Here is a 27,192-nt window from a genome sequence, read left to right as displayed (position 1 = left end):
AAAGGGATGTGCAGCTGACAACGTCGCCGTACTCTACGACGAGCGGGAGGGGTGGATCTAACGGGCCGTCCTTGAGCAGTGCTCGTCGCAGCCTTGTGTACGCCGGCACCGCGTCCTCATCCTCCCCAACACCGCAGCACGAGTTCAAGGCGGGTCGTTCGCCAAGCTTGACAGGCGGTGCCGCCTGGAGCTCATCTCTGCGCATCACCTCTGGGCGCGAGGGTGCAGCTACCGCACCTTTACAGGGATCCAAGTCTTCCACGCGCACGGAGAAGCGGTGCAAGTACGTGGTGGGAACAATGCGGCACTGCGGCTCCATCTATGAGGAGATGGCGAAGCAGCTTCTGGCGACCGGCCGTTGGTCCCACCTATCCGTCCGCCAATGCTCTGTCACGAAAGCCCTCGTCGTCTCTGAAACGCAAAAAGACTTATCTGAGACGAACCTGCACTTGCTCCTTGGAGAGAAGATGCCGTGCGAGCGGGTAATTGCAACCCGGCGTTTCATGTCGAAGCGGTACCGGAGCCGCCTTGGCGAGGGCACCAACGCGAGGCGCTCCTCCTACGGCTCGCGCCCCTACACGTCCCCGGGACTCCGGATGCCGATGGGCAGCGGCGATGACGGCGAGGTGCGCGTGGTGGACTTTGTGGAGAACACGCGAAGCATTACGTTGAAGAGTTCAATGGTGACGGCGCTGCTAAAGTACCACAACTACAACTGGAATACGCTTGGCGACTATCTTCCTATGTCCTTTAAGCTGACGCCATGCCAGTCAAGCCGTGACGAGAGGCAGCAACTGCTAGCAACAGTAAAGGGCAGTATGCGGCTACCTCGCGAGGGGGATGAGCCGCGCTTGTGGATCGCGAAGAGCTCGGCCGGGTGCCACGGCGACAACATTGAGATTTTTCGCGGTGACTACCGGGGAATTCTAAAGCTGCTGCGCTTCATCGACAGCCAACACGGCAGTCAACCTTGGATAGCGCAGCAGTACGTAGATCGTCCTCTCCTGTACCACAAGCGCAAGTTCGACATCCGGTGCTGGGCTTTGCTCCTTCGCGATATGTACGAGATCTACGTGCACGAGGAGTTGGTGATGCGCACCAGCAGCGTGCCGTACAATCGCAAAACCGCGACGTCCAAGACTCCCGCGGGTCGGCTGGCGCACATCACGAATCATTGCGTGCAGGAAACGAGCAAGATGTACTCGTTGTACGAGGAGAGCAACGAGCTGTGGCGGGAGCACTTGGATGGACTCATACGCTACAAGGGAACGGTGAGAGTTGCAAAGCTGAAGCAGGAAAAGTACACTTCTCTCTACAGTCCGCGCCCACAGGAGCCGAGCCGCGGCGACGTTCCGTACCCGACAAGGTACTCAAACGATTCGCGGGAGTCCCCGTACCCGATTCGCGAGGTGAACCGCGGTGACAGTGCAACTGCCCCATTCCTCGTCAGCGCCCATGATGAGCCAACCACGATCACCCTCGACAATCACATCATGCCGCAGATCCACTTTATCATTCGCGACTCGCTGCTGGCCGCACGGTCGCACGTGCCAGATGAGCCGGACATCCCCCCTACCCATACCTTTCAAGTCTTCGGATACGATTTTCTCATCGACGAGAACCTCAAAGTGTGGCTCCTGGAGATCAACGGTGCGCCGGGGGGCCCTGACCGCCTGAAGCCTGCGCTGGTGAAGGATACAATTGAGCTGGCGGTGGCCCCATACTTTCCGGGTACGATGAACCTGAAAGCAAAGGGGCACAACGGCTATGTGCGCGTGTATCCTTGAGGCGCAAATGGCAGCTGTCTCACTCCGTTCCCCCCCTTTGAGCGTGCGCGTATGCGTGTGTGTGTGTGTGCAGGGATTACTCTTCGGCTTTCATAGATGCACTAGTAAGTTTGAGCTCTTCTCCCCACAAACGCAAAGATAAGCACACACACACACACAAGGAAGAGGAAACACGCTTTCATGGTGCCTGCCACACGGCACCTACTCTTTCAGGGAAAAGGCTCACGTGTCTCGTGGTCCTGCGGATTTCCTCTTTTTTTCCAGTCGGACGCCTCTTGAGCGACGCAGATGTAGCGCACCTCAGAGCGAATCCATGCTGTGGGAGCCCCTGAGCGATTCTGCTGCTGTTTCTCTCTTTGTGATGCGCATCGCTCATAGCTGTCCATTTTTGAATGCTTTCACGCTCTCTCCTCTCTTTCCGCTCCCGCCGTTTCTTTCTCTCTGCGCTGCTACCGCCATGACTCCAGCCACCCCCTTCCTCTCATGTTGCTGCAAGAGCGGGAGAACCTCGTATGCTTGTGTGGTTTAGTCCCTTTCTTTGTTTCCGAGGTGCCTTTTCCACCTCATTTTTCTCCTTGACTGATTTCTAGTCCAAACAATGAGAATCCGAGACCTCGTCATTATCGGCGTCTCCTTCGTGTGCAGCATCATCTGCTGGTCACAGGAAGGCTCGCTCAACTTTCAGCGGGGATTTATGATTCCCATCTTGGACAATGAGCTCACGGAGGTGGTCATGCCGAAGCCGATTCTGGTGGACCCAGACGGCTCAGGGTCCCGCGTTCTCCTGAGTTCTACCACTGTTGGCTACCTGAACATCTACAACACCTATTACACGCGCCGACGCATCGATGGCAGTTTTGTGCGCCTCAATCCCTCTGCGGAGCTGAATGTGTACACCCCTATCGTCGGTATCGGCGCCGGCTACACGGAGCTGAACAGCAGCATTATGCTGTGCGCTGTCGTCACGGAAGACTATCAGCTCATGGCGGTTTCTATCCACACTCCCTCGCCCAGTGTTCTGTGGAAGTCCCAGCTCGTGGCGCCTCAGTACTGGAGCGAGCTTACTCACGCCTCCATCTCTATTGTCCCAGAGCGCAACTGGGCTGAAGATGTCGGCATGATCGCTGTGGCCGCCAAAGTTGTGGACGCGTCAGGTGTAGAGATGATGATGTACTCCGCGTTTGACGCCAAGACAGGGGCGCGGCGCTGGGTGTACTTCTCTGACGGGGGCAACGAAATGGACGACGTGGTGCGCGAGGCAGACAACAACGGGACAGAGACAGACAACGGCCTTACAGAGTTGCGCTTGCTTGACCGCGAGGGTGCAGCCAAGGGTGGCACCGATCAGCACGATTACTTGCTAGGGAGGAAGTACGAGCAGCCGTGGACCACATTCCGTGAGTCTGTGATGGCTTCCATGCCGCATCGCTACGCCCACGTGTGGGATGCTCAGTTGTACCCGCACGTTTTCTATCGAGCGAAGGCGAAGCGGAAGGTGCGCTCTAGCAGAGGTAAGGCAGAGCGACGGACTACATTTCAGTACAACGACCGGGTGGTGCATATGGAAACGGACGATGAAGGCAACATGGGAGACAAGCTGTCGGCGTTGGCACTGTCACTCAGGCAATCCACTCAAGCCTACCCCCCAAAAAATGCAACGCGGCGGCGCCTTCGCCCGTCGAACGTTTTTGTGTTTCATGGCGAGCACGGCGTAGAGGTGGTCCACATGTACACGGGAAGTACAGTGACAAGCGTAATGCCGCTGAGGGCTGGTGGAACGTGCTACGATGACATCAACGACGATTTGGTGCTCGAGTCTGTCAGCACCCAGATAGGCCCCCGCTCCATCGTGTACGCCAAACACGGGATTGACCTGGCGTATGACTGCCTTGGCATAATCGAGGCCGGGGCGCCGTCATCTGCAGATGAACTTTTCAATGCCACCGTGTGCGATACACAGGGCCTCTTCGGCAACCTCGACCTCATTCACCACTTCGTTGACGGTGACATCCGGGGCGAGGAGGCGCCGCGCGCGCTCAACACACTGGAGCTTCTGGGAAGCCGCAACGTTGTCTCCTCCATGACGCGTGCAACTCCGCCTCTGATTCTGCAGGTTCAGCAGAACATGGGAGCCGGTCTACAGCAGGTAGAACGCTACGCTGCATTTATGATTGACACCGGCCTCGTAACCTGCATTGACCCGTCGCGGAGGAGGGTGCTGTGGCGGGCTCAAACAGGCGCACGCTTTGCCCCATCTCCATCTGACGACATGGCGGAGGCGAGGAAGAGCCGCTATCATGTGAATAGGGACGTGAAGCCGTTCCCGCAAATGGTGCCGTACTCGCTCATGCAGAAGAACCGCGAAACCGACGTGACGTTCGTCGGTGGAGGAAAAGAGTCCTTCCGCCGCGTCGACACCTACGTTCTCGCAGTGGGCGATGCTGAGCTCTCCGTCATCAAGACAAAGAACGGCAAGGTAACTAGCTCCATTTCGTTGACGGAGCCGCCGGTGGCGCCGGTGCTCGTAGTAGACTTCAACGGTGACGGCACAAACGACCTCATTATAGTGTCGAAGTATCACATTTTTGGCTTTGTGGGGAGCTCTCGGGCGTCGTCCGAAACGATTGCCGCACTGATGCTTTTGCTGGTAGGACTTCTTGGCATTTTGTTTGCCGTTCGCGAAAAGAAAATTGCGGAGGGCGACGGAGACGATTATACGCTGCCCGTGCACACAGGCGACAAGGTGCAACGTAATAAGACCTTCAAGCGCTCCACCGACTAAGCTGATGTGTGTCCTCATGTGCGTGCTCAGACTTTCTTCACCGTGTGCGTGTGTCTGCGTGCTTCACAGAGTACGGTACGGCCATGCACAAAGTTCCCTGTGAATGCTTTCTTTCATCTTTGCTTTATTGCGCGTCTGCTAGCGTGTGCGCTCTTAGGGAAGAGGGGCAGATGTGGGCGGTTGCGACTCGGGTACGTGCGAGGTTTCGCGACTCCGTATAGTCTTTCGAGGTGCATCCATGGGTCATCGCTATGCGACAAATGCCGACAGAAGAGCAGCACTGGGCAATGTCTTTGCTTTGTTGTATCTTCGCGCCAGCTGATGGGCGAGGGTGCGGGTACCAAAGTGTCTGGCTGTTGGCAGGCGTGTAGCTCTTCTTTTTGGTCGTGGTGAAGGAGTCATCCTGATATATGGAAAAATCGAACAGCAAGGAACGCGAGATGGTGAAGAGCCAGACCAGGATGAAAGCACTGATCGTGGATTGCGAGGCATTTCGGCTAGCAAGCAACGCGGTGTGCACTCGATGTGTGTGGGCGTGCGGGTGCCCCTCTTTACTCCTGCTCACTTCTCTTGGCAGCCATGTGCAAAAGGAAAGTCGCAACTGCTCTGGTCCGATCCGACGAGGGCGCGTAAGAGCGCAGTCGCTGCTACGAATAACCGCATCCAGTGATGCGGAGACCCACCCCTGCTCGCTATTGTTGTCATTCCTGTTCCATTTGTATCTGCTTCTCTTTCTTTGGGTTCCGTCTGTCGACGGTGTCGTGTGCGACTTGTGCTTTGTCTCTCTTCTAGTGCCACACTCATAGCAGCGCCGACAAACGGGAGCCTCACATTCACGAGAGGGCGTGGCTTCATTATTTTTACTCCTCTTCCCACTCAATCCTTGGAGTCGCCCTAACGCCTCTGCTCCGAGCTACTTATTTTTGTGTATTCCCCCGGTCTGGTAGTGATTGACGAGCGGTGTTCGCACAAGCTCCATCGCAGCTCGACTCACCCTTTCTGACTGCCCATTTTGTGTTCCATTTTCCTTTCTGCGTGACTTCCTTGTTACACTCCTCGTCTTCTACAGTGACATTGTTCACCGTACACACGAGCACGCACACGACGTAAACTTTGGGTTCGCGAACCGAAAGCCCCCCTCCCTTCCCCTCCTCTCCCTCCCCAACACGTGCAAGTAAAGGAACGCACCGACAGGGGAGTTTCAGCGGACCAGGGGCGCCCCTCATTATCAAAAGAAAAGACGAACGGCAAAGGGTCCCCCACTCTACGGCCCGTCCTCACACGAGAGCCCATAAACCCACAAGTCGGCTGTGGGGACCCCGAAGGAGGGCCCCCTTGCCCAAAACGCGACACAGGGTGATTTGAAGCGTGTTTACCGGGGTCACCCGTTCTGTTGTTGTTTTCAGCTGTCCCGTCCGATTCTCCTTTCGCTTCTCGCACGAGACACACTTCTCTTCAACTCGGGCAACTACATACCCAATTGCACGTGGTCACTCTCAGGACGACGATTGCGACGCCATGAGCTCTGACGGCGCCCTGAGGTCTGGGGACGCTATGGAGGAGATGGAGCTAAAGGAAAGAAACCACAGCATTGAAGGGTCTTCGTTTACCGCCACTACCCGTGAGAGCTTCGCTTCTGCAGAAGAAGACTCGACAGTGTCACAGGCCAACGAAGAAGCGTGCATGCCCACCGGCAAGCCGAGAACCATAACTTGGAATGGCACGACTACGGCAGCGCATGAATACACCGCTGCTTCTACGGCTGCAACGGACGACGAGGAGAATGCTCCCGTGGTGGCGCAGCCGCAGCCTCCGCTCGATCGACTCCAGGCTTATATTCAGGTGCTTGTGGGCAACATCTTGGAGGGCCTTCGCGGGTTCGACGGCAGCATCACATGGCTAAAGCGCTCACATTCGGCCATCGCAGTCCACTTAGACAGCGTCAACGCCGGGGGTGTTCCGGCCGCAACGGAGGAGTTCAGCGTTGCTTGGTTCGGTATCGCAAGCGCTGTGCTGCGTGACTTGATCCAAGAAAGCGTAGCGGACATTTCTGCTTTCGCGACACCGCCTCTTCCGTCCTGCGAGAATGAGGAAGCAGCGCGTGGGTTGTGCGTGACGCCGCGCGAGCTGTCCGTTGCCTTTGTCTCGGGTTTGCAGAGCATTGTTTCGGAGGTGATGAATGACGGCGGGTGCCATGGCCCGGGTGGCAGCCACCACTTCAGTCGCTACTCTTTGCGCAGTTTCGCCCATGTAAAGGAGATCAGCGAGATGAGCCGCCGTCTCATGGAGGAACACTTGACGCAGGGAGCACACGTGCCACACGCGCTGCGCAACAAGTACAGCGACGATACGACCCCTATCGACTGCAAGGAGGACCTCTGCTCCATTCTCCAGAGCACTGCTGATGCGTGGGTGTGCAGCTTCTTCCCAGCCTACCAGCAGCGCTCTCGCAACCCAACAGAGGTGGAGCCGTTTTTGTGGGGGGAGGAAGAGGACGCCTCGCGCCTCAACCTGGAGCTGTTCTTTTACTGCTTGTACTTTGCTTGTCAGCAGCGGAGCTTGATGCAGAACAAGGAAGCTCTTCCGCGCGGCGTTGTGGTGCCGACGGCGTGGATTGAGCAGCTGCTGAGGTGGTCCACGCAAGCGAAGGAGCAGCACTGCTTGGCCTCACCCGGACCACACCCACCTTTTCCAGGCCCGATCGACACGTTCGCGCTCATGACGGTCTCGCCGCACGACCCGCGCCGGCACTGGCTTTCTCTAGACTCAGAGCGATACCAGGTGATTCCAGAGACTCTGTACAATTCCTTCTTTGACTTCTTTGGCTCCGGCCCCAAGTACGTCATGTATGGAGCCTTTCCTCTGCGAGAGCGCTGTCTCCTCATGTGGAAGCCACTTCCGCTGACCGTGTTCACGACATTTGAGTGGTGGGAGGGGAACGAGTCGGACGGAACGCTTGACAAGTACAGCGTAGAGGTGCCAGTGGAGGAGGCACTCCTGCATAGCGACATGCGCGAGGTGTGCCACCTTGCCTGGGGCGTGATGAGCGAGGAGGAGGGTATGATGTCGGACAAGGCAGCCAGGGTGTGGTTTGCGGCAATCAACGGAACCGACACGGTGTGCATCTGGTGCAAAGGCCTCTACATGCTTTCCATGAAAACAGGGCCGTTCGCGATTGCAGAAAAGGGGAATGGGATGGACCTGACCGTGCAGGAGATATTGCAGCAGCTGCGGCGACGTATGGAGCAGTATATGCCGGAGAGCATGGAGGAGTGGAGGCTGCAGACGAGCGGGAAGGTGCTCCTGTCCATGGTGCTGACGCTGAACAACACAAACGGCGACGACCGCGGGGGCGAAATTACAGGCACAATGGAGGTGGCGGCACACCAATGCGGTGTGTGCGGCCTGACCAATGTCGGCAACACGTGCTACATGAACAGTGCCCTTCAGTGCTTGTCGAACCTCACCTCCTTTCGCACGAAGCTTTTGACGCTTCCTGTTTCGCACTTTTCACAGGCGGTGATAACTCCGCTGCTCATTAGGCTTCTGACGACGATGTGGTCTGGGCAGCACTCCTTCGCAGAGACCCGTGAACTTAAGGAGCAGATTGGTATGAGAGTGAAGCGGTTTTCTGGCTACCAGCAGCAAGATGCGAATGAGTTCATAGAAGTGCTCCTGGACCATCTGAGTGAGGAGATCAATCTCCTCTCGGAGCGATGCTACCGACAGCGCGAAGACAGCGACAAGGCGATCGCGACGCAGGAGCTCTCCACCATCTTCTGGAACAACTTCTTGGAGAACAACAGGTCGTTCATACCGCCCCTCTTCTTTCACCAGTCAAAGACCGTCTTCACGTGCCTCACGTGTGGGGAACGCAGCACCGTCTTCGACAACAACGTCACGCTCTCCGTCAGCATCAAAGACCCGCCGCAACGACGTGCCATGAGCGTGGATGTTATGGTGGAGCTAAGCAAGCCTGACGACGCAGCGCAGCCCGCTTCACACAGCGGCTTTATAGCACCGGTGTTTCGACCTGTGAAGGGGGGCACGGCCCGTGCGCACGCGCTGCTGACGCTGAAGGTTCACGTGCTGGTGCAGCCCGACAACACGGTGCGCGAGGAGGAGGTGGAGGAGGCGCTTCAGCAGCTGCTGCTGAGCAATGCCAGTGCTAGCAGCGAGGTGCTAGGGTTTTTTCTCGAGGGCTCTGCAGAGATGACTGCGGAGGAGGAGGAGCAGAGGGCAAGGAGTTTGGCAGCGCGTCTGCAGGTGGACGTGCGCGTAATGGACATTCCTGATCACGGTCGCGTGTTTGCTTGGGCACGGTGCTACCTGGCGAGCGCAGAGCTGAGCGCGGCACCTGTGCCGCCATCGACTACAGTGGGCGCCCCAGGGACGCCTGGGGCACGTGTGTGGTACTTTATCAAGGACGCGCCTCTTCCCTCCACGACTGTCATAATGGGCACCCCGGTTTGGATTGACGAGTTTCCGGCGTCTTACGGTGCGGAGCACCCGCAGCCAGCGGCTGCAGATATCGCTGACGCGGAGGAGCTCGTTTCTGCCAGCGAACCCCATGACTGCATGAGCGCCTACGCGGAGCACATCCGACCGCGCTCTTTAGAGGTGGTGGCAGCACTGCTGCAACGCGTTCCAGAGGACGAGACGGATGATGTAGCGCTCTTCAGTGCCACAGAGGCTCTAGGCGGAGGGGTAGGGTACGTCATGCCTCCATCTTACAAGGATGAAGGCAAAGAAAACCTGGCGTCTGCAAACGACGCCGGCGCAGCGGCTGCATCCATCGAGCGGGACATCAAGATAACTCAGCGCATTCTCCGCAAAGCCACAACCGCCAGGATCACAAAAGCCACATCCACGGGTGGCGACATCACCACAGACGCGACAGGGAGCGAGGCCTGTGAAAAGGTGCCTGCTTCCACGGCGGTGACGATCACCATTGTCGTGTGCATCCAGTACGACTCTGGCAAGTATCAGCTCGTCACCGGCGGATGGAGGTCAGACGCCTTTGGACTCCGCGGCGTAGGTAGCGACATCACCCCGGAGGTAAAATGCTCGCTGCACGAGTGCTTGTCGCACTCTATGCAGCCGGACCTGCTGCGGGGCGAGGATGCGTGGTTCTGCAGTCGGTGCAAGGAGTTCCGGGAGACGAAGGTGCACCGCACCCTCTTCCGTCTGCCCCCGTGCCTCATTGTGTCCTTTAAGCGCTTTAAGATGCACACGTACAGCGCCGACAAGAAGAACACCACAGTGCAGTTCCCCAGCGAGCTCGACTTTGCGCCGTACCTGGACCCAGAGGCCTCTGGACTTCAGGCGGAGGGCACGAAGTACCGCCTGCGCGGTGTGGTGTACCACACTGGGTCGCTCAGCTTTGGACATTACACTGCGGCCGCCTTCAACGATTCCGTGAGGAAATGGGTATACTACAACGACACACACGCGACGATCGATAGCTGCGACGCCCCAGCGCCGCACGGGGCGTACATTTTGTGCTTTGAGCGCGTTGAGGCTACGCCAAGCTCAGGATAATGCTGCCCTGCCTCTTCCAGTCTCTACTGAAGGGGCGGGGGGAGGAGGCAGAGTGGTAAGGAAAGGACGGGGGAGAGGGGGAGGGCACAATTTCACGCAGCAGCGGGCGAGGGACTCGTATGCAGAGCGAGGATAGAAAAAGGAAGGGGCAAACCGTCCGTGTGTTCTTTTATGTGTGTCTCTGTCCCGCGCGCGCACACACAGATGCGGGTCTATAAAGTCTCGATAGCTCAACTCTACGAGGAGGATCTGTGAAATGCGCCAGACATCTGTGAGGTGGCCATCTTTTATTACTTCACAGCCTTTCGCTCAGCCCCTCCCCGCCCTGTCTCCCTCACACTGCCCTCTCCTCCCTCATTGAGAGCACGTTGTGGAGAGGAGAAGGATACCATGAGACGGAGGGAGGGGGAGGACCCTGCTTTTACCACTGCATGTGCGTGTCTGTAGTTGTGGGAGCGTGAGTGGGGCTGTGGCGCAAAGGGGTGAAGTGACTCACCTGCCTGCTTTCTCTCTCGTTGTGGCGTGTCGTCTATGGTAAATGCCGCTTTTTTATTATGTTGTCCTTTCTTGTGGGGTGTTGTATGTGATGTGAGGAGTGCGCTTCTGCTTTGGGGCTTCTTTCGTTGTTGCATGAAAAACACGTGCGATGGGAGAAGGCAGAAAGGAAGAGGGTAGAGGGTCGGAATGGACGATGGGACTTTGTGATGAGCGGGTGAGACGCGCGTGTGTGACTGAGATGCAGCAACCGCGGACGTTTGCGACTGGTGCTTGCTCATGTTCTCTTCCTTTCTCGATGCTACTCTTTCTACTCGCCCTCTCACTGATTTATTCTTCAGATGAGTCGTCGTGGCGTGTCAAAGACGGCAGGGAGGGTGGGGTGGGGGCACAGGACCTTTTTATCTGCTGGAGCGCACCGTGCCGGGGCGGTTGATGGCTGATCGCTGACCTTGGTGCGAGAATGAGGGATGATGAGCTGCACTAACGCGGTCTCTTTCATTCCCTTGGTTCTCTTTCGCGCACTTCCTGTGATGCTGCCGCTGCTGCAGTCTCCCTGTTGATGCCGGTCGCTTCTCTTCCATTTGCTCCCCTGTGTTACTTCCCGGGGGCTGGCACGTGCGCATTTTGAGTTTTGTTTTTCTCGCTCCCAAGCCCGGCTGCCTCTACCCCTCGTCTTTGCTCCTGCGTGCGTCTTCTCCCCGGACTCCCTTCTTCCCTCTCCCCTCGCCCGCTGCTCCCTTTTGGTTTGTTTATTCCCCCCCTTCCCCTTCCTTTGGGTCTCTCTCGCTTCCTATTTCGAAAAAGACTGCCTTTATCGATACTTAAAGAGAGCACTTGGAAAAGTAAGAGGGCACTTTCTTACAGCACACGCGCATGCAAGCTCCTCCCCCTCGCCATCGAGCGAAGGCGAATACATATCCCCCTCTCTCTCTCTCCCTCCCTCCCCTCCGAAAAAAAAAATGCGCCCTCATTGTTTTATTCGCCCTCTCACCTGTATTCGGTTCAAGAAGATGAGGGTGGGGTGTGGAAGCGAGAAGCACGGTCCCACACAGAGGTGCTGACGTGGCCATGCAAGGCGCTGCGAGAGGCATTCAATGATCCGGCAAAGGGAATACGAAAAAAAACACGAATGAAGGTGCGCGTCGTTATGTGTATTGGCATGTTGTATGTACGCTGTTTCTTACTCCCTCTTCGCGGAGAGAAACAAGGAAAAGCAAAACAAAAGAGAGCGTTCTGTCATTCGTTATGACGCTGCGGTGAGGGCCTTCGAGTAATAAGCTCGAACTCGCAGCGTTGTGCTTCTGTTTCCGAGTGGGATAGCTTTCTTTTTGCTGCACTTCCTAGGTGATGACATCAGCTGGGAAGGGACTAGGAAACTCTTGCAACAGTAGAGAGGAACATGTGGAGCATCGTGACCTCTCTCTGCGTCTGCAGCCCTCTGTTCCACACATGGTTTGCACTGTGCACATACGACCACACTGTACGTGTCTTTTCGCTTTACTGCATTCTCGTCTTCCTTTCTTATTTTCTTTCTCTTCCTCATCCCCAACGCCCCCTCCCCTCTTCACACACACACAAACGTGCGCCTTCCACCCCATTGCGCGCGCACCCGTTTCCGTGCGACTGCCATGAACGCCACAAATCAACAAAGTCAGGACGGCCAGGCGTGTTTTTCGCCGCTCCGCTTGCACTTCGCTGAGTTCACTGCTCCGGGTTGCCCTTTTCTGCCGCTCGGCCCAATTGTCTGACTTTTTTTAATATTTTGTCCCTCTCTCATGCTCTTCTTCGGCACCGCGGTCCCCTTCCCCCCTTCCCCTCTTCCCCTCTCTCAGCCTCTCACATCTGCGTCCTGCACTTCGCATTCTCTTTCAACGTCGTGAAGGCGGAGGGCAGCGCAGAACAGACCACGCCATCCTCAGATCTAGCGAAACGCGACACCCTTGCGGAGGCATTGTACCTCTCGCCGCCGCTCCCTCTTCCTCCCTCAATTTCGTTGTTCGACAGGACTATCCTGACGTACATTGGCGGACTTGGTCATGTCAGTGGTGGCTGCCAAAAAGAAGGACGCAGTGTCCGACACTCTGCGCCGGTCGCAGATAGCGGATGGCATCCTCGGTGCACAGGACCAGGGTGCGCGTCAGGAAGAACAGATCCTGCGTATAACCGAAGAGAATGACCAAATAAAGAAGGAGATCAGTGCTCTCTCTGGCACGCATTACGACTACGTCAAGGCAGATAAACTGGCGTCGTTGCAGAGCGATGTTGACGGGCTGGAGCGCCGCTACCAATTTGAGAAGATGCGCAAGAATGATCTGACGAAGCGGTACCAGCTGGCCCGCATCGATCTCCTCCACAGCCGAAAGATGAATGGCGGCGTCAATGTAGACAAGGAACAGGCAGCGGCGGTGCAGCGCCAGGTCGACATTCTGGAGAGCCGGCTGGATCAAACGTTAGGTCAGTTCAACGATGCCCTGTCGTATAACAAAGAGCTGCGCGACCGCATCGACGTCATTCGAGAGGAACGTCGCGTGTTCCTGCGGGTCCACAAGCGCATGGAGGACGATTTAAAGACGAAGAAACGCCTCATGGCCGAACACATTGAGAAGTCCAACAGGGATATGGACGATCGCGACGCGCAGCTGCGCGAGGTGGAGCGGTTGCGCGCCGCGCTGGCCGAGCAGCGCCAGGCCTACACCAATCAGCTGCGCGACCTGGATACCGCCATGATGGACATCAAGGCCATGCGCGATGAGCAGACGGAGATGCAGCTCGAGCTGGAGGCGCGCGAGTACGAGTTTGACGAGCGCATGGGCGACACGAAATCCGCCCGCACTCAGGAAGAAGCGGACACTTCCCGGCGAGCGATTGGGGCATCGGTGTCCGGCAACGGCGAAGAGCCGGCCTCTACGACGGGTGGGGAAGACGACGAGGACGACACACACACATTGCTGTGTGTGGAGAGAGAGTCTGCCACCATAACGAGCATTCTTGCTCAGATCAAGGACGACCTGCAGACAGACGATATCGACGAGTTGCGCGCTAAGTACTTGCACACCGGCGACCTGAACTTCTCCATGTACAAGTACGTCAACGAGCTGTCTGCCAAGAAGGAGGAGCTGAAGGATAGCATCCGAGACCTGCAGCGTCTTCTGAGCGAGGAGGACGACAGCGAGCGTCAGCACCGCGCTCTCATCAAGGGACTCGAGGAGGAGCTGGCAGGCACCGAGTCCAAGCTAGATGAGATGAACTCCGCCACTATGCAGCTGCGCGACGCTGTGCAGCGTACCGCAGCCACGGCTGAGGATGTGTATGCGCATATCGGGTGCCCACAAATGGCTGGTGGCGCTGTGGAAGGTGAGGAGAGGTGCACAGAGGCCAACATGAAGCAGTTCCTCGGCACTATTGAGGAGCGGGCCACGCACATCTTGATTGCTTTTCAGCGCCACCACCAATTTTCCACGAACTCGCGCACCTCGGTGACGTCGTCTTTGCGCTTCACCCGAGATCCTCCGTCTCCGAAGGAGACTGTGCAGAATTTGGAAGAGGAAGACAACGCATTGACTGCCAACACGACAGACTCCCCACACGGCGAAACTCTGCAGATGGTAGAAGACTGGGAGGTGGAGGAGAGCCCCATAATGCCGATTGCCCCTCAGACACCCCATAGCGCCGTATCGGCACGGAATCTTGTGCGCATGATGGAGCTGCCCAGCGCCAGTCTGGCTGGCGGGACGACAGATCGCGACAACAGCCTCTACGCTGATCAGGATGACGATCACATCGTCTCGCACGAGGAGATCCGTAAGCAGATGGAGATCCGCCTGGCGACGATGCGTGAGCGTGAAGAGCGCAACCAGCGCAAGAAGAAGGACGCAGGTCAGAAGGCCAAGTAGGTGACCGCATGTCAGCAACACGGCAGTCACAGCCAGGTGAAAGCAGAGAGATGGATATGCTGGGGAGCAAGAGCGTAACACCGCCCTGGTGTGCGTGTGCAGGTGAGGTCTTGGCGCCGGAGGCAAAGTGCCCAACGAAACACCCACACACCCACACACACTGTACCCGGCGATGGACGCGGTAGCTCTGCGCACCGCTTCTTGCTTCTCTTTCTTGCGCGCACCACAGCTCGTTTCACGTCTGCCAGTACCACCTCTGAGCGCTTTCCATTTCTTTATCATGTTATGTAGAGGTCCACAGTTGAACGCTTCAAAAGGAGGTTTGAAAGTGGTGAGGCATGCGGGGGCGGCAAGCAGGTGTGGGAGAGGGGGGAGAACGCAATGATAGTCCGTGTCACTCAGCGACACAAACATACACATGCAAGCGCACATGGTCACACTTAATGCCACACCCGTCACGTGATGCACACACGCAACACTGAAGGGAAGAGAGGATCCGCGTCAGCACACACACACACACACACACAGACAGTGAAATAAAATGGAGACGGTACGCAGCACAAAAAAAACAAAACAAGAAACGGAGGAGCTTTGAGAGGGAGAGCTGCGTCAAGCGAGAGTGAGGAGAGAAACTGCAATACCCATGCCCATACACGTAACGCTGCAAGGGATAGACTTCATGTAGGAAATCGTTTCTTATATATATGTGTGTGCGTGGACGGGTTTTTGCATGGGTGCTGTCTCTGTTGCTCTCTCTTTCTGTTTTTTTTTTGTTTGAAACATTTTCTTCTGCGTTTGACTCGCGTGCATCTCTCGACTTCATTTTCTGTGGGTGTTTGTATCACAACAAAGCAGGCGAACAAACGGGCAAGACGGCAACAGCGGCTACAAAGCAGTTCTGTGGTTGTCTGTGAGCGTTTCTCTGCCGCTACAGAAAACGTCTGGCGGTGGCTTCGGGTGAGTATCGGTTGGTTTGGGGAGTGTTCGTTTTTTTTTTGTTTTCACTCTGCTTCTCCTCATCCATAGCCACCACCACTACCACCACTGTCCCCCCCCGCCGCCGCGTCATCCACACACAGGCTCACACAGACCGCTGTTGTTCCTTTCCTCTTCTCCACCTCTCTATCTGCCACGTTCGGTTTTGCATTATCGTCCTTGGCCCACGGTCGTTTCTGTTGCCTGATTTTCTTCGTTGTTTTCCCCTCCTCACTTTTCTCTGGGGACGCAAATGGCTCGCAGCCGTATGTTAACTGAGTGCCACACACACACACACCTATATATATCATGTATAGTTCATGCCCCATCCCTGTTCTCCGCCTCCACCGCCTCCTCCTCCTCCCCCCATTCCCCGGGGGTCTTTCTCTTCCTTTCCGTCTCTCGTGTATTTGTTTCTCTCTCTCGGTTTCGTTCTCTTTCGTATGTATGCAGTTTGCTCTTGTCAACGTAACACACACACACACGCACAAAACACAACACAACAAAGAGGGCGAACGGCACCCATGTGCTGCAAACCGAATCGGCTCCTTGGGACTTCCTTCCCTTGCTGGCAAAGGAACTGCCGCCTTCACCTTCTGCGGTTCCCCTGTGCATGTACTCCCCGGCTTCTTGACCACGCCCTTGGCGCTTGTCCTGCTAGCCGCTGTGGGTGAGATAATCAGGGCTATCGAGGTGTGCGTGCGGAAAGACGGTGTGCGAGAGACGTATGGAGTCTCCTCAATGCACATCCATTTGTGCTCCGTTTGTGTGAGTGACAAGTCTCCAGTTCGACGGCAGCACACCCACACACACGCACATGCGGCGTCGTGTGTGATATAACGGTTGGATCAGGCAGCAGTGGTGCGATGACTGGCTTGTGTGCATGGTCGTTCTTTGAAATCGCCACCCGCCGTCTCTGTTGCATGTATGGTCAAGCGCTGCTGCTGTGAATGGCCCGGGGTTTTTGTTCGTGTCTGCGGATCGACTCTGGATACCTCGTTATCTTCTCTTTTTCTTTGTTGATGTATGCATACGCACGCTGAATCTGCCCCGGATATTCGCGGCAAATCGTGCCTTGCGCTGCGCCGTGGTCAACATGGTCATCGCTCATCTCGGTCTCTCTGGGGTTGACACGCTACCCCAAACGATGTATCTGAGTTGTTTATAATTTATATGTACGTGGGACATTCTGTGACGCACACCGGGTTCGCACATCCACACGCTCAACCACACACACACACGTCACTCTTTGCAACTTGCTGGGCATAGCACGTCCCCATTCGCTCACAGTCTCACAAGACACCGTCAAGACTATAAGGCACAGCCGGCAAGATGGAGGAGCGCGGTGATGTGTTGATGGCGGAGGCGGAGAAGCAGCTGAAGAAGCGCTCGTGGTTCTCGTCGAGCGACACGAAAGTTGATGAGGCGCATGACACGTTCCTGCAGGCTGCCACCCAGTATAAGGCCGCTGGTAATTTTGCGAAGGTCGCCCAGGCGTACAAGCGCGCCTCTGAAATGTCCCTCAAGAACAAGAACGAGAGTGACCAGGCGGTGGAGATGGAGGAGGCAGCAAAGGCGTACGTCAAAGCCGGCGATGCAAAGTCGGCAGCAGCACTGCTCAGGGACGTGGTGGACATGTATGACAAGGCGCAGAAGTACACAAACGCAGCCAAGGTGTGCGCTGTGCTGGGCGACATAACCGTGGGCGAGGAGGCGATGCGGTGGCTGCAGCAGGCCGTGCGCTACTTCCGCAATCAAGGTGCGAAGGTGACGGCCGCGGAGATTGTGCTCAAGATGGCGGACATGAAGGCACGGTCTGGCGACTACGCCGGGGCGCAGCAGATCTACGACCATCTTGCCCGCGAGGCGCTGGAGGACCGTGTGGCGCGCGGCAACGCACGCAAGCTGTTCTTTACAACTCTCTTGTGCATGCTGGCCCTCATGACGCCGGAGAGTCTCATGGAGGATGTAGACCTGCTCGAGGAGCGCTTTCAGGAGTACCAGGAGCTGGACACCCAGTTCAACATGAACACACGCGAGCACATGTTTATGACAGACGTGATTGCAGCGATCCAAGGCGAGGACACGGCAATGTTCGACGAGGCGGTTCGCGAGTACGACTCCATCTGCCCCCTGGACGACCTTCGCGAGAAGATGATCCTCAAGGGGAAGCAGGCTCTTCGCGAGCGGATAAGCGACCTGCGGTGAGCGAGGGTGCTGAGCACGGCACAGGCCTCTCCCACCCTCTGCATCCCCCTTTTCTCCACGAGGCCCACACTTTTCCTTTTGTTTTTGTTTTCGTGCTGTCGTCTCGCTTCTGTCCTGTTACTCGCGCTCTTGCTCTACGGCTCTCATCGTCATCATCTATCGCTACGACGGCTTACTTCTCTATCCCCGCTTTCCTCTACTCGTCGTCTCCCGACACGCTCATCGTGGTCTTGTTGCTATGCTTGCCATTTTATTTTCCCTTTACGGCGTACATGTATGTGTTGGTGTCTGCGTGACGAGTCCACAGATCAGACCTCGGAAGTAACAAAGACGGTATCTAAACAACAACACCAGCAAAGGAAGGCATTATCGGCGACGTGGAGAGGGCATTCAGGCAGTGACGACACGCAACCGTGGGGAGGTGTGGGTGGTGGTGGGGAGGGGGTCCGCTTTCCTCTTCTCCGATGTGTATTTTCCTTTTTTCCCCTTCCATCTTCCCTTCGCCGCATCACGTCCGTCTTCACCTCCCCGACTCGTTCTCATTCACGCGTGAATGCCCACGACCGTGCGCGTGTGTGTGTTCGTGTGCCTCTTTCGCTTTCTCCGCACCTCCCGGGCCCCTCCATCGCTAGCCTTGGTGAGCAACATGGATGCACGGGGTCGACACAAGCGCCTGTAGACACCTCTTCAAAACACACACGCACTGGGGGAGTTTGACATCCACTGGACCGTGGCCTTCACTTGTGTCACACCCGCAAGTGTTACTTTATTTACTGTTGAAGGGCGCATCTTCTCTCCACTTCCGCACGTGTGTGTTTTTTGTTTGTGCCGCTGCGCCGCCATGCCATCCTCGTACGTGTGCATTCTCCACTCCAGCAACGGCCACTACACGGACGATCTGGTCGGCAACGCGCTGCGGTGTGTGCATGCGCTGCAGTGCAGCGTGCGCGCCGGCGCACCTGACTTTATTCCATCAATCGCCGTCTTCTTTTCGGACCCGCACAGAGGCGCCAAATACGTCTACTCCTCGGCCGTGCCAGACCGCAACCACGCCTTGGATCGAGTTGGGGCCACCTACCCCGTCTTGTCAGATGCGACAGGGTCGGTGTTCTCACCCGAAGAGGACGGCGGGGGCGACGCCGCAGAGAGGACTGTCGCCTTTGCGCAGCTCTTTCGTTTGCGCTCGCCGCAAATTCTTCAGCAAGCCGTATTGCGGGCAGCACAGGAGCACAACAGCACCGTGCCAACCGCTGGTGCAAAGGCGGACGCATCTTCCGTGAAGGGGTTCAGGGAGGCCCCCACTGCACCCTCGGGATCTGCGTCGCCGTCTTCCGATGCGGCGAACATGTGGAGCTCTCTGGCGGGGGCACTACTGGCCTCGCTTTGCTATCTGCGCGCGCACCCCAGCAGCGCTTTTCGGGGGGCGAATAGGGATGAGGCAGACGGCGAGGCCGGAGAGGCTCCTGGCGAAGCGGCTGCCGGGGACTCCACTAGCAGTGATGCCGTGAATTCTGCACCTCCGCCACGTAGTGCTGGAAGCGTTCTTGTGTTCAGCGACGCGAAGACAGCTGCCGTGCCGCCGTACAGTGCGGAGTGCGCTCTCGCCATGGCAGCTGTGACAGCGAGCAAGATGGGCGTGACTGTGTCGTGCTTCGGCGAAGCTGTGCTGCAGACCGACTCGACAGAGAACCGCCTCGTGGCGCTAGCCTCCAGCCTTGGTGGCTTCTGCGCTGGCCGGTTCAGCTTGCATGACCTCGGCCACCTGCTGGATGGTGCGAGTGCTGCCGTCTCGCTCATCGGCAGCCGGGCCCGTCAGAGGCGGGATCGGATTGCTTCTCAGTACATCGTGTGCCCTACTATGCTGCCGCAGGCGCCTCTGCGAAAACGTCGCGCAGTGGATGCTGCGTTGGCAGAGGACTCAACGGCTGATTTCAAGAAAGTGACGACAGAAAAAGCCGATACCGCCGCCCCCTCTGGGGCAAAGGGCGGCGAGCACGCCTCCTTCCTGGGCTGGTTGTGCCCTTCATGCATGGCGGTCATCTATCGTCCCTCAACAGAGGTCACCGGTACCGCGACTTTGGATGCCCGCGCCGAGCACGGCGGCGGCAGCGGTACGAACCTGGCGATGGGCCCCAGGTGTCCCTATTGTAGCGAGGTGTGAACACAGCGGGACAGGAGCTGGCCACACTCCAGGTCTTCTCTTGCAGGTCGTACGTGCACTGTTTTTCTTGGCGACACTTGCGTGACTTGTGGTGCTGGGTACATGAGCAGCTACACAGCCCCAGCGATACCTTTTGAGGATGATCTGGTTCTGTTTCTGGCCCTTTTTCTGCTCCTGCCCGTGTGAGCCTCGATGTCCTTTTTTTCGCCATTCGCCTCCTTTGAGCAGGCAGGCACACATGCACATGTGCTCGCAGCCACGTGTGTGTGTGGGTGTGGGTGTGTGACAAGACACTACGGTGAGGTGCGGAGCTGTTCCACGGCAAGTGAGGACGAGAGCACGTTTGGTAGCAGAGTCGCACTCTCGCACGAGGCATCAGAGGGTGGTCCTCCTCGCGCCCGCTTCCATCTCTAAAGGAGAGCGGAAGCTCGTGCTGGCAGGGGAGGCGAACGAGGCGCCATCGAAACGAAAATAAGAATAACAGAGACTGCGTCTTGCAAAGGGGGCAGGTGCTTGCCACGCCCTCTGTGTGTGTGTGCGTGCGTTTGCACAGTTGTGCCATCCCTCCTACCCTTCCGAGTGGAGCTTGCATCCTCAGCCGGTCGCATGCCTTCCACAAGCGACGCGTGCTTTTTGTTACCTTGCACACCTACACTTGCACACACACATATATATATATATATGCTCTCTTTCTCTTTCCCCGCGACCTTCTGGCGGTTTTTCATTGCTCACTGCCCCCCTTCCCCTCCTCTCCCCCTATTCCACCACGGCGCACAAACACACACCCTTTCCTCCTGGACGTACTGCTCAAACACAGTTAGTGTGCGGGATAAGTAAGCACCCCCTCCTCCTCCCTCTGCCCCTCACGAATCTACTTAACAAGCAATAAAAAAGCTCGCTCTGTGCACACATACAGGCACACTCCTTCGTACACGCGCATAAATCCCCTCCGCAGACACACACGCATACGCATACGGAAACAAAACCACGTCGTTCTCTGTCTTGATATTCACACTTCCCCTTCTTTGATCTTGCTGCATGTTTGACTGTCTGCTGTGAGCGCCCCCTTCTTCTGCTTTCGCTTTGTGTCCATCATTTTTTTTTTCTTCGCGCAGATAGCAAAAGAGGCAACATATCTGCGCTTGTGTCTGTGTCTCTACCGCACCGTCATACAGTGACGGTCGAGAGGCGCCCACAGAACACACGGGGTCTCGCTATCTTCGGCCCCCCTCCCCTCGACGTGTTTGTCGAGCGGCACTTGTGTCGTTCTCGTGGACGACACTACACACACACACACACGAAAACGCACACACGAGTCACTGCTCTTTGACTTACTACCTCTCAACTGCTGCTGCTGCCTCCTTTTCAACTTGCTCATTCTGCTTCGTTGTCTTCATCGTTTTGTATCATCGTTGTATCAGTGCTCTCTTCTAATTTCGTTCTCAGGTCAATCTGCCGCTCCCCCGCCGTCTCGCACCAACCCAACCCCACCGACGTGAGCTTCGTCGGCTCACTGTTGTTTTCACGCCACGGCTGTGGTGGGCACGTCTTCCGTTCTTTTTTGCCTCTTTAGCATTTTCTTGTAGGTTTTTTTCGTGTGGGGGCGGTTCGTGGTCTTGTGTGATCTAAGCTCCCTCCCTCTTTCTCTCATTTTTTTCTTTGGTTGTCTCTGTCTCTGCGCTGCGGCCTCCCCATCCACCCCCTTCTGCTGCCTTTCCGAATCCTCAGAAGCACATCCAGCCAGAATTTCGTCTCTGTCCGACTGCCGCTCTTCCTCGTCTTGCCTACCATTCGCTGATCATCTCTCTGTTCACTCCTCCTCCTTTGACGGATTCTCTCCCGTCCTGTCAGAAACACACGAAGAGAGACGCAGACGCGCACCCACAGCCTTCTACTCTCTCTCAAGCTACCCTCCAGATCACGTGCACGCGCGTCGTTATTCACTTCCGGTTGCCTTCTCCACTTTCTCGTGCGACGTCATTGACATAGATAGCGAGGTAGCTGCGGCTTCCGCCTGTTTGTGTGTTCGTTCGCGTGCGTGTATGCAGCGCTATCTTTCACTCATTGCTCACCTGTTCTAGTTTGTTTTCCCAGGCGTTTTTTTTTACTGTTCGTTCTTCCTTGTGTCTTGGTGCCAGCAGGCTGGAAAGTAGTTAAGCATCCGTAGCGGAACGAGCACCTACCACGTAGGGGGAGGGGGAGGGAGGGGTTCAGCGGAAGCAGGAGGGGAACACACGCGAAAAGAATACCGACGGCGTGAGCACAGGCGCACATTTGTGTTGTACTCATTTTTGCTCATGTTTATGTGTGTGGGTGCGTGCGCTCTCCCTCTGGTTTGCTTTCGTATATCCACCGCCACGCAGGCGACTTAAAACTAAAAGAGGGGGCTGTAAGAGCTGCGAGAACAAAGGGAGAGTCGAAAAGAGTAGAACTGGCAGCTCAGCTCTAAGCAGTGTAGAGGTCATTGCGACGTGGTGGGTGTGCTGTTGGAGTGGCTAGTGCGGAAACACAAGCATCAACGCATCAGCACCCACACGCCCACCTATACGGCCCCTCACGTAGTCTCTCTTTTTCTCAGTGCCGCTGCGTGTTTTTCTCCGTTATATCTCGTTCTGTGAGACAAAAAAAACAAAGGAAGACACCGGCACACACACGTACACACACACACACACACACACACACGCACGCAGACAGCGCTCCGCCTCCATATTTTGTGTGTGCGTTTTTTCTTTACAGTTTACATTGTTTGCCCTTTCAGTGCTGCAGACTGCGGGGACTCGTTTCTCTCTTCTCTGTTGTTTCTTCCATCTTTTTGTGTATCTTACTCGTGTGATATACAGCTAACTGCGCTAAGTAAAAGACGGGACAGCGTGCGAAGAGGGCCGGCTCGGAAGTGACAAGCTAGAGGTTACAGACGGTGCGAGCGTGAGCCCGTGCGACCAACATAGAGAGCACGAGCGATTAAACAAAGTAAGAAAATCACACACACACACACACAGACACAGAGGAGCGACACACGAGCTCATCACAGCGCATTTGAGTTGTCGCCGCCTCTGTGTCTCGCGCTCTCTATTTCGTCGCCTCTGTCTAAGGTGCACCCCGCCCTCCCCTCTCCCCTCTCTCTGCACCCTCCCTTTCTCTCTGCGTGTGTGTGTGTGTGCATCTGCGGTCGGGTTGATTTCGGCGACCTTGGTTTCTTTTCTCCGATTTTGTTTGTGCGGCCGTCTCTCTTTCTCTCTCTCTCTCCCTGTCTCTCTTACCCCCCTCCCCCCGTCCTCGGCTCAGGCTTTCGCTGTGATCGTTTTGTTGCCGGAGTGTTCCTCTCATTTGCCGGCGTTTTTTTTTTTTTGTCTTTTTCTTGTACTTGCGTCGTGACTCGCACGTCGATATTATATATTTTCTTGTGGTTTTACTCGCTGTCTCCTTTTTGTCTCGCCCTCACAGTGAACGAAGTCGAAACGAAGAAGGGAGGAAGGTTGAACGCAACGAGATCGCTAATATTTACACACACACACACACAAACACACAAACACACACACACACACACACAGGTGTGCGCCACCTCGTACACGCGCACAACCAAAAATAGAAGGGCACCTTCATTGGTGGGTGAGCCTATTTTATGTCAGCTGATCTGAGTACGCCAGTAACCGATAAAGCCACTTTTTCTTCTGTTTTTCTCCTTTTGTTTTCTCGTGTGACCTCCTCTTTTCCCCCTTTGGTTTACACTTTTCCGTACGTGTTTCTGTGCGTGTATTGAGAGACATACTGTAGCGTGTTGATCTTTCGCTCGGTGTGTCTTCTGGGCTCATTTTTCCACCTGCAGGGCAGTGTCTTGGTTCTGCAAACATCAAGTGCGACCGTTTATATATCTATCTATCTTTGCTCATTTTGCTCACTTGCATAAAGTGTGGCCTTCCGTTGTCTCTCTCTTTTTTCTGTTCTTTGTGCGTGTGCGCGCGAGAAGTGTTGATTCTCCATTGTCTCTCTTCCCTTTGTTTTCCGTCCCCCATCCCCCGTCCACCGCTCTTTCGTTCTTTCCTTTTGCTTGTCTCCCGGGTGCAAGGCGCCCTCCCCCTTTTGGGTGTTGCTCGTTTTGTTGGTGAGCGGGTCGTTTCATTTTTTTTCTTTTGGTGGTGGTGGCGGTGGCGGGAAAGATTGTCTTGCCTCGACGTTGTCTGCTTCTCTATCATTTGACTGCGCATTCCTGCTGCTCCTGCCTTCCTTGTGGTGGGAGGCCAGCGGTGTATGTTGAGTACGGCCGCGATGCTTTCCTCTTCTGATCACAGAGAGGACAAGTCTCTGAGCGGGCATGGAACTGGCTCGTCGAGCAGGGTAGACGCGGCGGCCGCGGCGTCGAGTCCACCCACGAGCCCGTGCGCTTCTTCCTTCCCTGAAGAGGGTCCAGTGGTGCCGCGAAGCTGCGATCGCAACTCCTCCTCATCGACGCGCCCGACGTCCCCGTGGCTGGATCACCGTAGCTCCACCTCCACAAGTCTTGACGCCGACGACGAGGCCGACGAGCGATCTTCAGCGAATCCGGCAGAGGCTGCGCCGACGCCATCCCCCTTGCCGGCGCTCACGCTGGACTACGGCCACCGTCAGAGGACCGCAATCGACGGCTGCCAGGACGCATCCCAGTACGCGGCAAACGACGCTGGTGAAGTTGCTGATGCGGATCCCACAACGGACACAAATCAAGATATGCATGAACAGCTGCAGTCGGCCATGCCTGCCGACGCCGCTGCACCGTGGGCGAAGGCGAGTGGTGCACCCGTGCAGACTCGTGTGCGGCGGAGGTCCATGAAGCCGGGCCCCTCGCCAAACTCACCTCGCCTCGAGCTGGCAAGCAGCGGTGCTTCACCTCGCTCCTCGCCAAAGGCCTCCTTTCCCGAAGCTCTACCCCTCTCTGCGAAAGCTTGTGCTCCATCGGTACCGCCCACGAATGCCACTACGCACAGTCCCCCTGGCGAAATGGCTGCAACCACACGTGCCTCTGCTGCAAGTGCGGTGTCTACTGACTCAGCTTTACTCGCTCAGGCACATAGGTTGCACGACGACAGCGACGATGCCACCAATGGAAGTGGCACGTCAAGTCCGCCAACCCTCTCCCCATCCCTTGCGACAGCGACAGACAAGTCGCTGGGAGACTTGCCAGTCCTTGACACCTCTGGTACCCCACCGTCTCCCCTGGCTAGGCAACTGCGACTGCCCTCGCGGACGGCGGTGGAGCTGCAGCACTTCGGCTGCTGCGTTTTCTTCTTTCCGGCCCGGTTCGTGTCGTGGCTGTTTCCGCTGGTGGGCCACGTGGCCATCAGCAACGCTGAAGGGTCGCGGCTGTACACGTTTGAGTCGTCTTACTACGTCCGGGAGGAAAAGCTCATATCGGTGCTGGATATCGTGCTGCGTGAGGAAGGGCAAGAGCAGCACACCGCCTCGCACACGGGGAGCCCAGTGGACGTGTCCGCGCCCTCCATGACGGCTTCTCTGGGGTGCTCTACGCGGTCACAACTGATGGGGATGTCAATGGCAAGTGATGCCTCGGCTTCAGACACCGCCGTGACGTCGCCATCCGATGCGAGCGCAGGGTCGTGGGTGCGGTGCAGGGCGACAAGTCCGGTGTTCCCCCCACACTGTAGTACACGCCCACCGCGGCGCGCGGGGCGACCAAGGTCAGCGGCTGGCGCACCAGCTTCCGGCCACGCGCACACGCAGTGTGTCCGCATTTGGGATCTTAAGCCACTGCTGATGGAGAGTCGCGGACGTCGGACCCGTCGCACCCCGTGCGGGCTAACCACTCAGGGGGGTAAGCAAGCCGCTGCAGTGTTGTGGGAGCGCTTGCAGGAGCTGCTGCAACCGACAGAGGCTTCCACTGCATCGATGCAAGGAGCATCGACTGCAGGCGGTACCGTAGACAAAGCATTGTCGCCCAATCCCCCAACGTTGAGGGTGAAGCGTCGATACGCGTCAGAGTACCACAGCGACGATGCGGACGGCGGCCGGTCAGCTCCCGGCATGAGCAGCAGTGGCGAGGAAGAGGGGGAGGAGTACGAGCTGCTGGACGCAGAGACAGCTCGCTTCTACAACAGGAACCTTAATGCAACAATCCGCCTCTTCCGTGGAAGCGCTGACGGCAGCATCAACTCGCCCGATGTCGTGCTGCAACACCACAGCTCCTTCTCTTTTGTGGGGTTCGTGCTGGAGGCATGTGGTGTGGGTAGCCAGGGAAAGGCGAGCAGCGCCGTCTCCGCGCCGAAATCACCCGCGAAGGGGGCAGCTAGCGGTGAAAGTGTGGCTGCATCCGCAAGTCCTTCTGCTGCCCCGAACAGCCCAGCGACCGCTCCCGCATCCGATGACGCTGTGCCCGGCGAGAGCCTCAACTCTGAAGAGGAGATTCACTGGGGTGTGGTGAAGCTGCTCTTCCACGTATCCGTCTTCGGCAAGTGGCATCGTGGTGATCGACGCCTGTGGCGCGTAGTGCACGGCGGTAGCATCACAAGTGCTTCCATTCTCTGGGCGGCGATCATTGCCTTGGCGTACCACTACTTCACGCTCCTTTTCTTTTGAAAGGGCCCGGATTGCGTGAATGCCTGGTTGTAGCAGCGGGGTGGCGGAATGGGGAAGGGGCCCAGCCAAAGAACAGGGAGAGAGAGAGGGGGTGGCGCCAGGCAAGACGGCTCTCAAGCTCAACGAATCGGAAGCCAGGGTGGTGTGGGGGAGCCGATGAGGAGGGACCACGGGTTTTTTGCTTTCTGGTGTGCTGCGTCGAGATACTCCAATACAGCGATGGTCGCATGGGCTTACTCAGCAGGCACTGCAAGAGGGAACTCCCCGTTCTTTTTGCCGAACATCTTCGCAGGCGCTGGAGAGCGGCTCATCTCTCCACTGTTGCTGCTGTTCCTGCAGCTGCGAGGCTGCCACTCCTCCACAGCTGTGTGGCTCGGCTTTCTTGTTCTTTTCATATCCCTTTCCGCCGGATGCTCGCTTGATCATCTTGGGCTTTCTGTGCTTTGCTGTTTGCCTTTTTCCCCGTGTTTTGCCAAGCATGCACATGTATACATGTGTATTGGTGGGCTTGTGTTGTGTGCCTGTCTCCTTACCTGGACTTTGGTTTGCTTCTTTACCCTTTCCTTGTGTTTCATTCTCTGCTGCTCGCTGTTCCTGATGATGCTCCTACTGGTGACGATGTTGGGGGGGGGAGGTAGACTGCACCAGTCCATGGATGCAGTATGTGGGTACCGGTGCCTCTCTATTCGGGTGCTCTTTCTTATGTTTCCCACCGATTATGTCACTCTTAGCCTTTCTTCTTCTCTGGTGATATTTTGTACACGTGCGGCAGCAGCGGTA

At 56.7% G+C, this 27,192-nt stretch overlaps 7 protein-coding genes across 7 annotated transcripts; all 7 read left to right on the top strand.

Moving 5' to 3' along the window:
- Nucleotides 1-299: 299 nt before the first annotated feature.
- LMXM_31_2930 (tubulin-tyrosine ligase-like protein) lies at nt 300-1,787 on the top strand (the record flags this gene model as incomplete). Its single annotated transcript, XM_003878092.1, has 1 exon — nt 300-1,787. The coding sequence occupies one exon, from the start codon at nt 300-302 to the stop codon at nt 1,785-1,787; it is 1,488 nt and encodes a 495-aa protein (XP_003878141.1).
- A 598-nt stretch (nt 1,788-2,385) lies between these two features.
- On the top strand, nt 2,386-4,569 carry LMXM_31_2920 (conserved hypothetical protein; the record flags this gene model as incomplete). Its single annotated transcript, XM_003878091.1, has 1 exon — nt 2,386-4,569. One exon carries the CDS (start codon nt 2,386-2,388, stop codon nt 4,567-4,569), a length of 2,184 nt encoding a protein of 727 aa, XP_003878140.1.
- A 1,518-nt stretch (nt 4,570-6,087) lies between these two features.
- Nucleotides 6,088-10,110, top strand: LMXM_31_2910 (cysteine peptidase, Clan CA, family C19,putative; the record flags this gene model as incomplete). The annotated part of the gene is made up of 1 exon (XM_003878090.1): nt 6,088-10,110. The coding sequence occupies one exon, from the start codon at nt 6,088-6,090 to the stop codon at nt 10,108-10,110; it is 4,023 nt and encodes a 1,340-aa protein (XP_003878139.1).
- Nucleotides 10,111-12,644: 2,534 nt separating this feature from the next.
- On the top strand, nt 12,645-14,501 carry LMXM_31_2900 (conserved hypothetical protein; the record flags this gene model as incomplete). The annotated part of the gene is made up of 1 exon (XM_003878089.1): nt 12,645-14,501. The coding sequence occupies one exon, from the start codon at nt 12,645-12,647 to the stop codon at nt 14,499-14,501; it is 1,857 nt and encodes a 618-aa protein (XP_003878138.1).
- Nucleotides 14,502-16,808: 2,307 nt separating this feature from the next.
- LMXM_31_2890 (conserved hypothetical protein) lies at nt 16,809-17,684 on the top strand (the record flags this gene model as incomplete). Its single annotated transcript, XM_003878088.1, has 1 exon — nt 16,809-17,684. One exon carries the CDS (start codon nt 16,809-16,811, stop codon nt 17,682-17,684), a length of 876 nt encoding a protein of 291 aa, XP_003878137.1.
- Nucleotides 17,685-18,525: 841 nt separating this feature from the next.
- Nucleotides 18,526-19,845, top strand: LMXM_31_2885 (conserved hypothetical protein; the record flags this gene model as incomplete). The annotated part of the gene is made up of 1 exon (XM_003878087.1): nt 18,526-19,845. The coding sequence occupies one exon, from the start codon at nt 18,526-18,528 to the stop codon at nt 19,843-19,845; it is 1,320 nt and encodes a 439-aa protein (XP_003878136.1).
- A 4,803-nt stretch (nt 19,846-24,648) lies between these two features.
- Nucleotides 24,649-26,412, top strand: LMXM_31_2880 (hypothetical protein, unknown function; the record flags this gene model as incomplete). The annotated part of the gene is made up of 1 exon (XM_003878086.1): nt 24,649-26,412. One exon carries the CDS (start codon nt 24,649-24,651, stop codon nt 26,410-26,412), a length of 1,764 nt encoding a protein of 587 aa, XP_003878135.1.
- Between the last annotated feature and the right edge of the window lie 780 nt (nt 26,413-27,192).

Source organism: Leishmania mexicana, chromosome 31 (genome assembly GCF_000234665.1).
Source record: "Leishmania mexicana MHOM/GT/2001/U1103 complete genome, chromosome 31".
Lineage (NCBI taxonomy): Eukaryota > Euglenozoa > Kinetoplastea > Trypanosomatida > Trypanosomatidae > Leishmania > Leishmania mexicana.
This window is presented reverse-complemented; position numbering and strand designations above follow the sequence as displayed.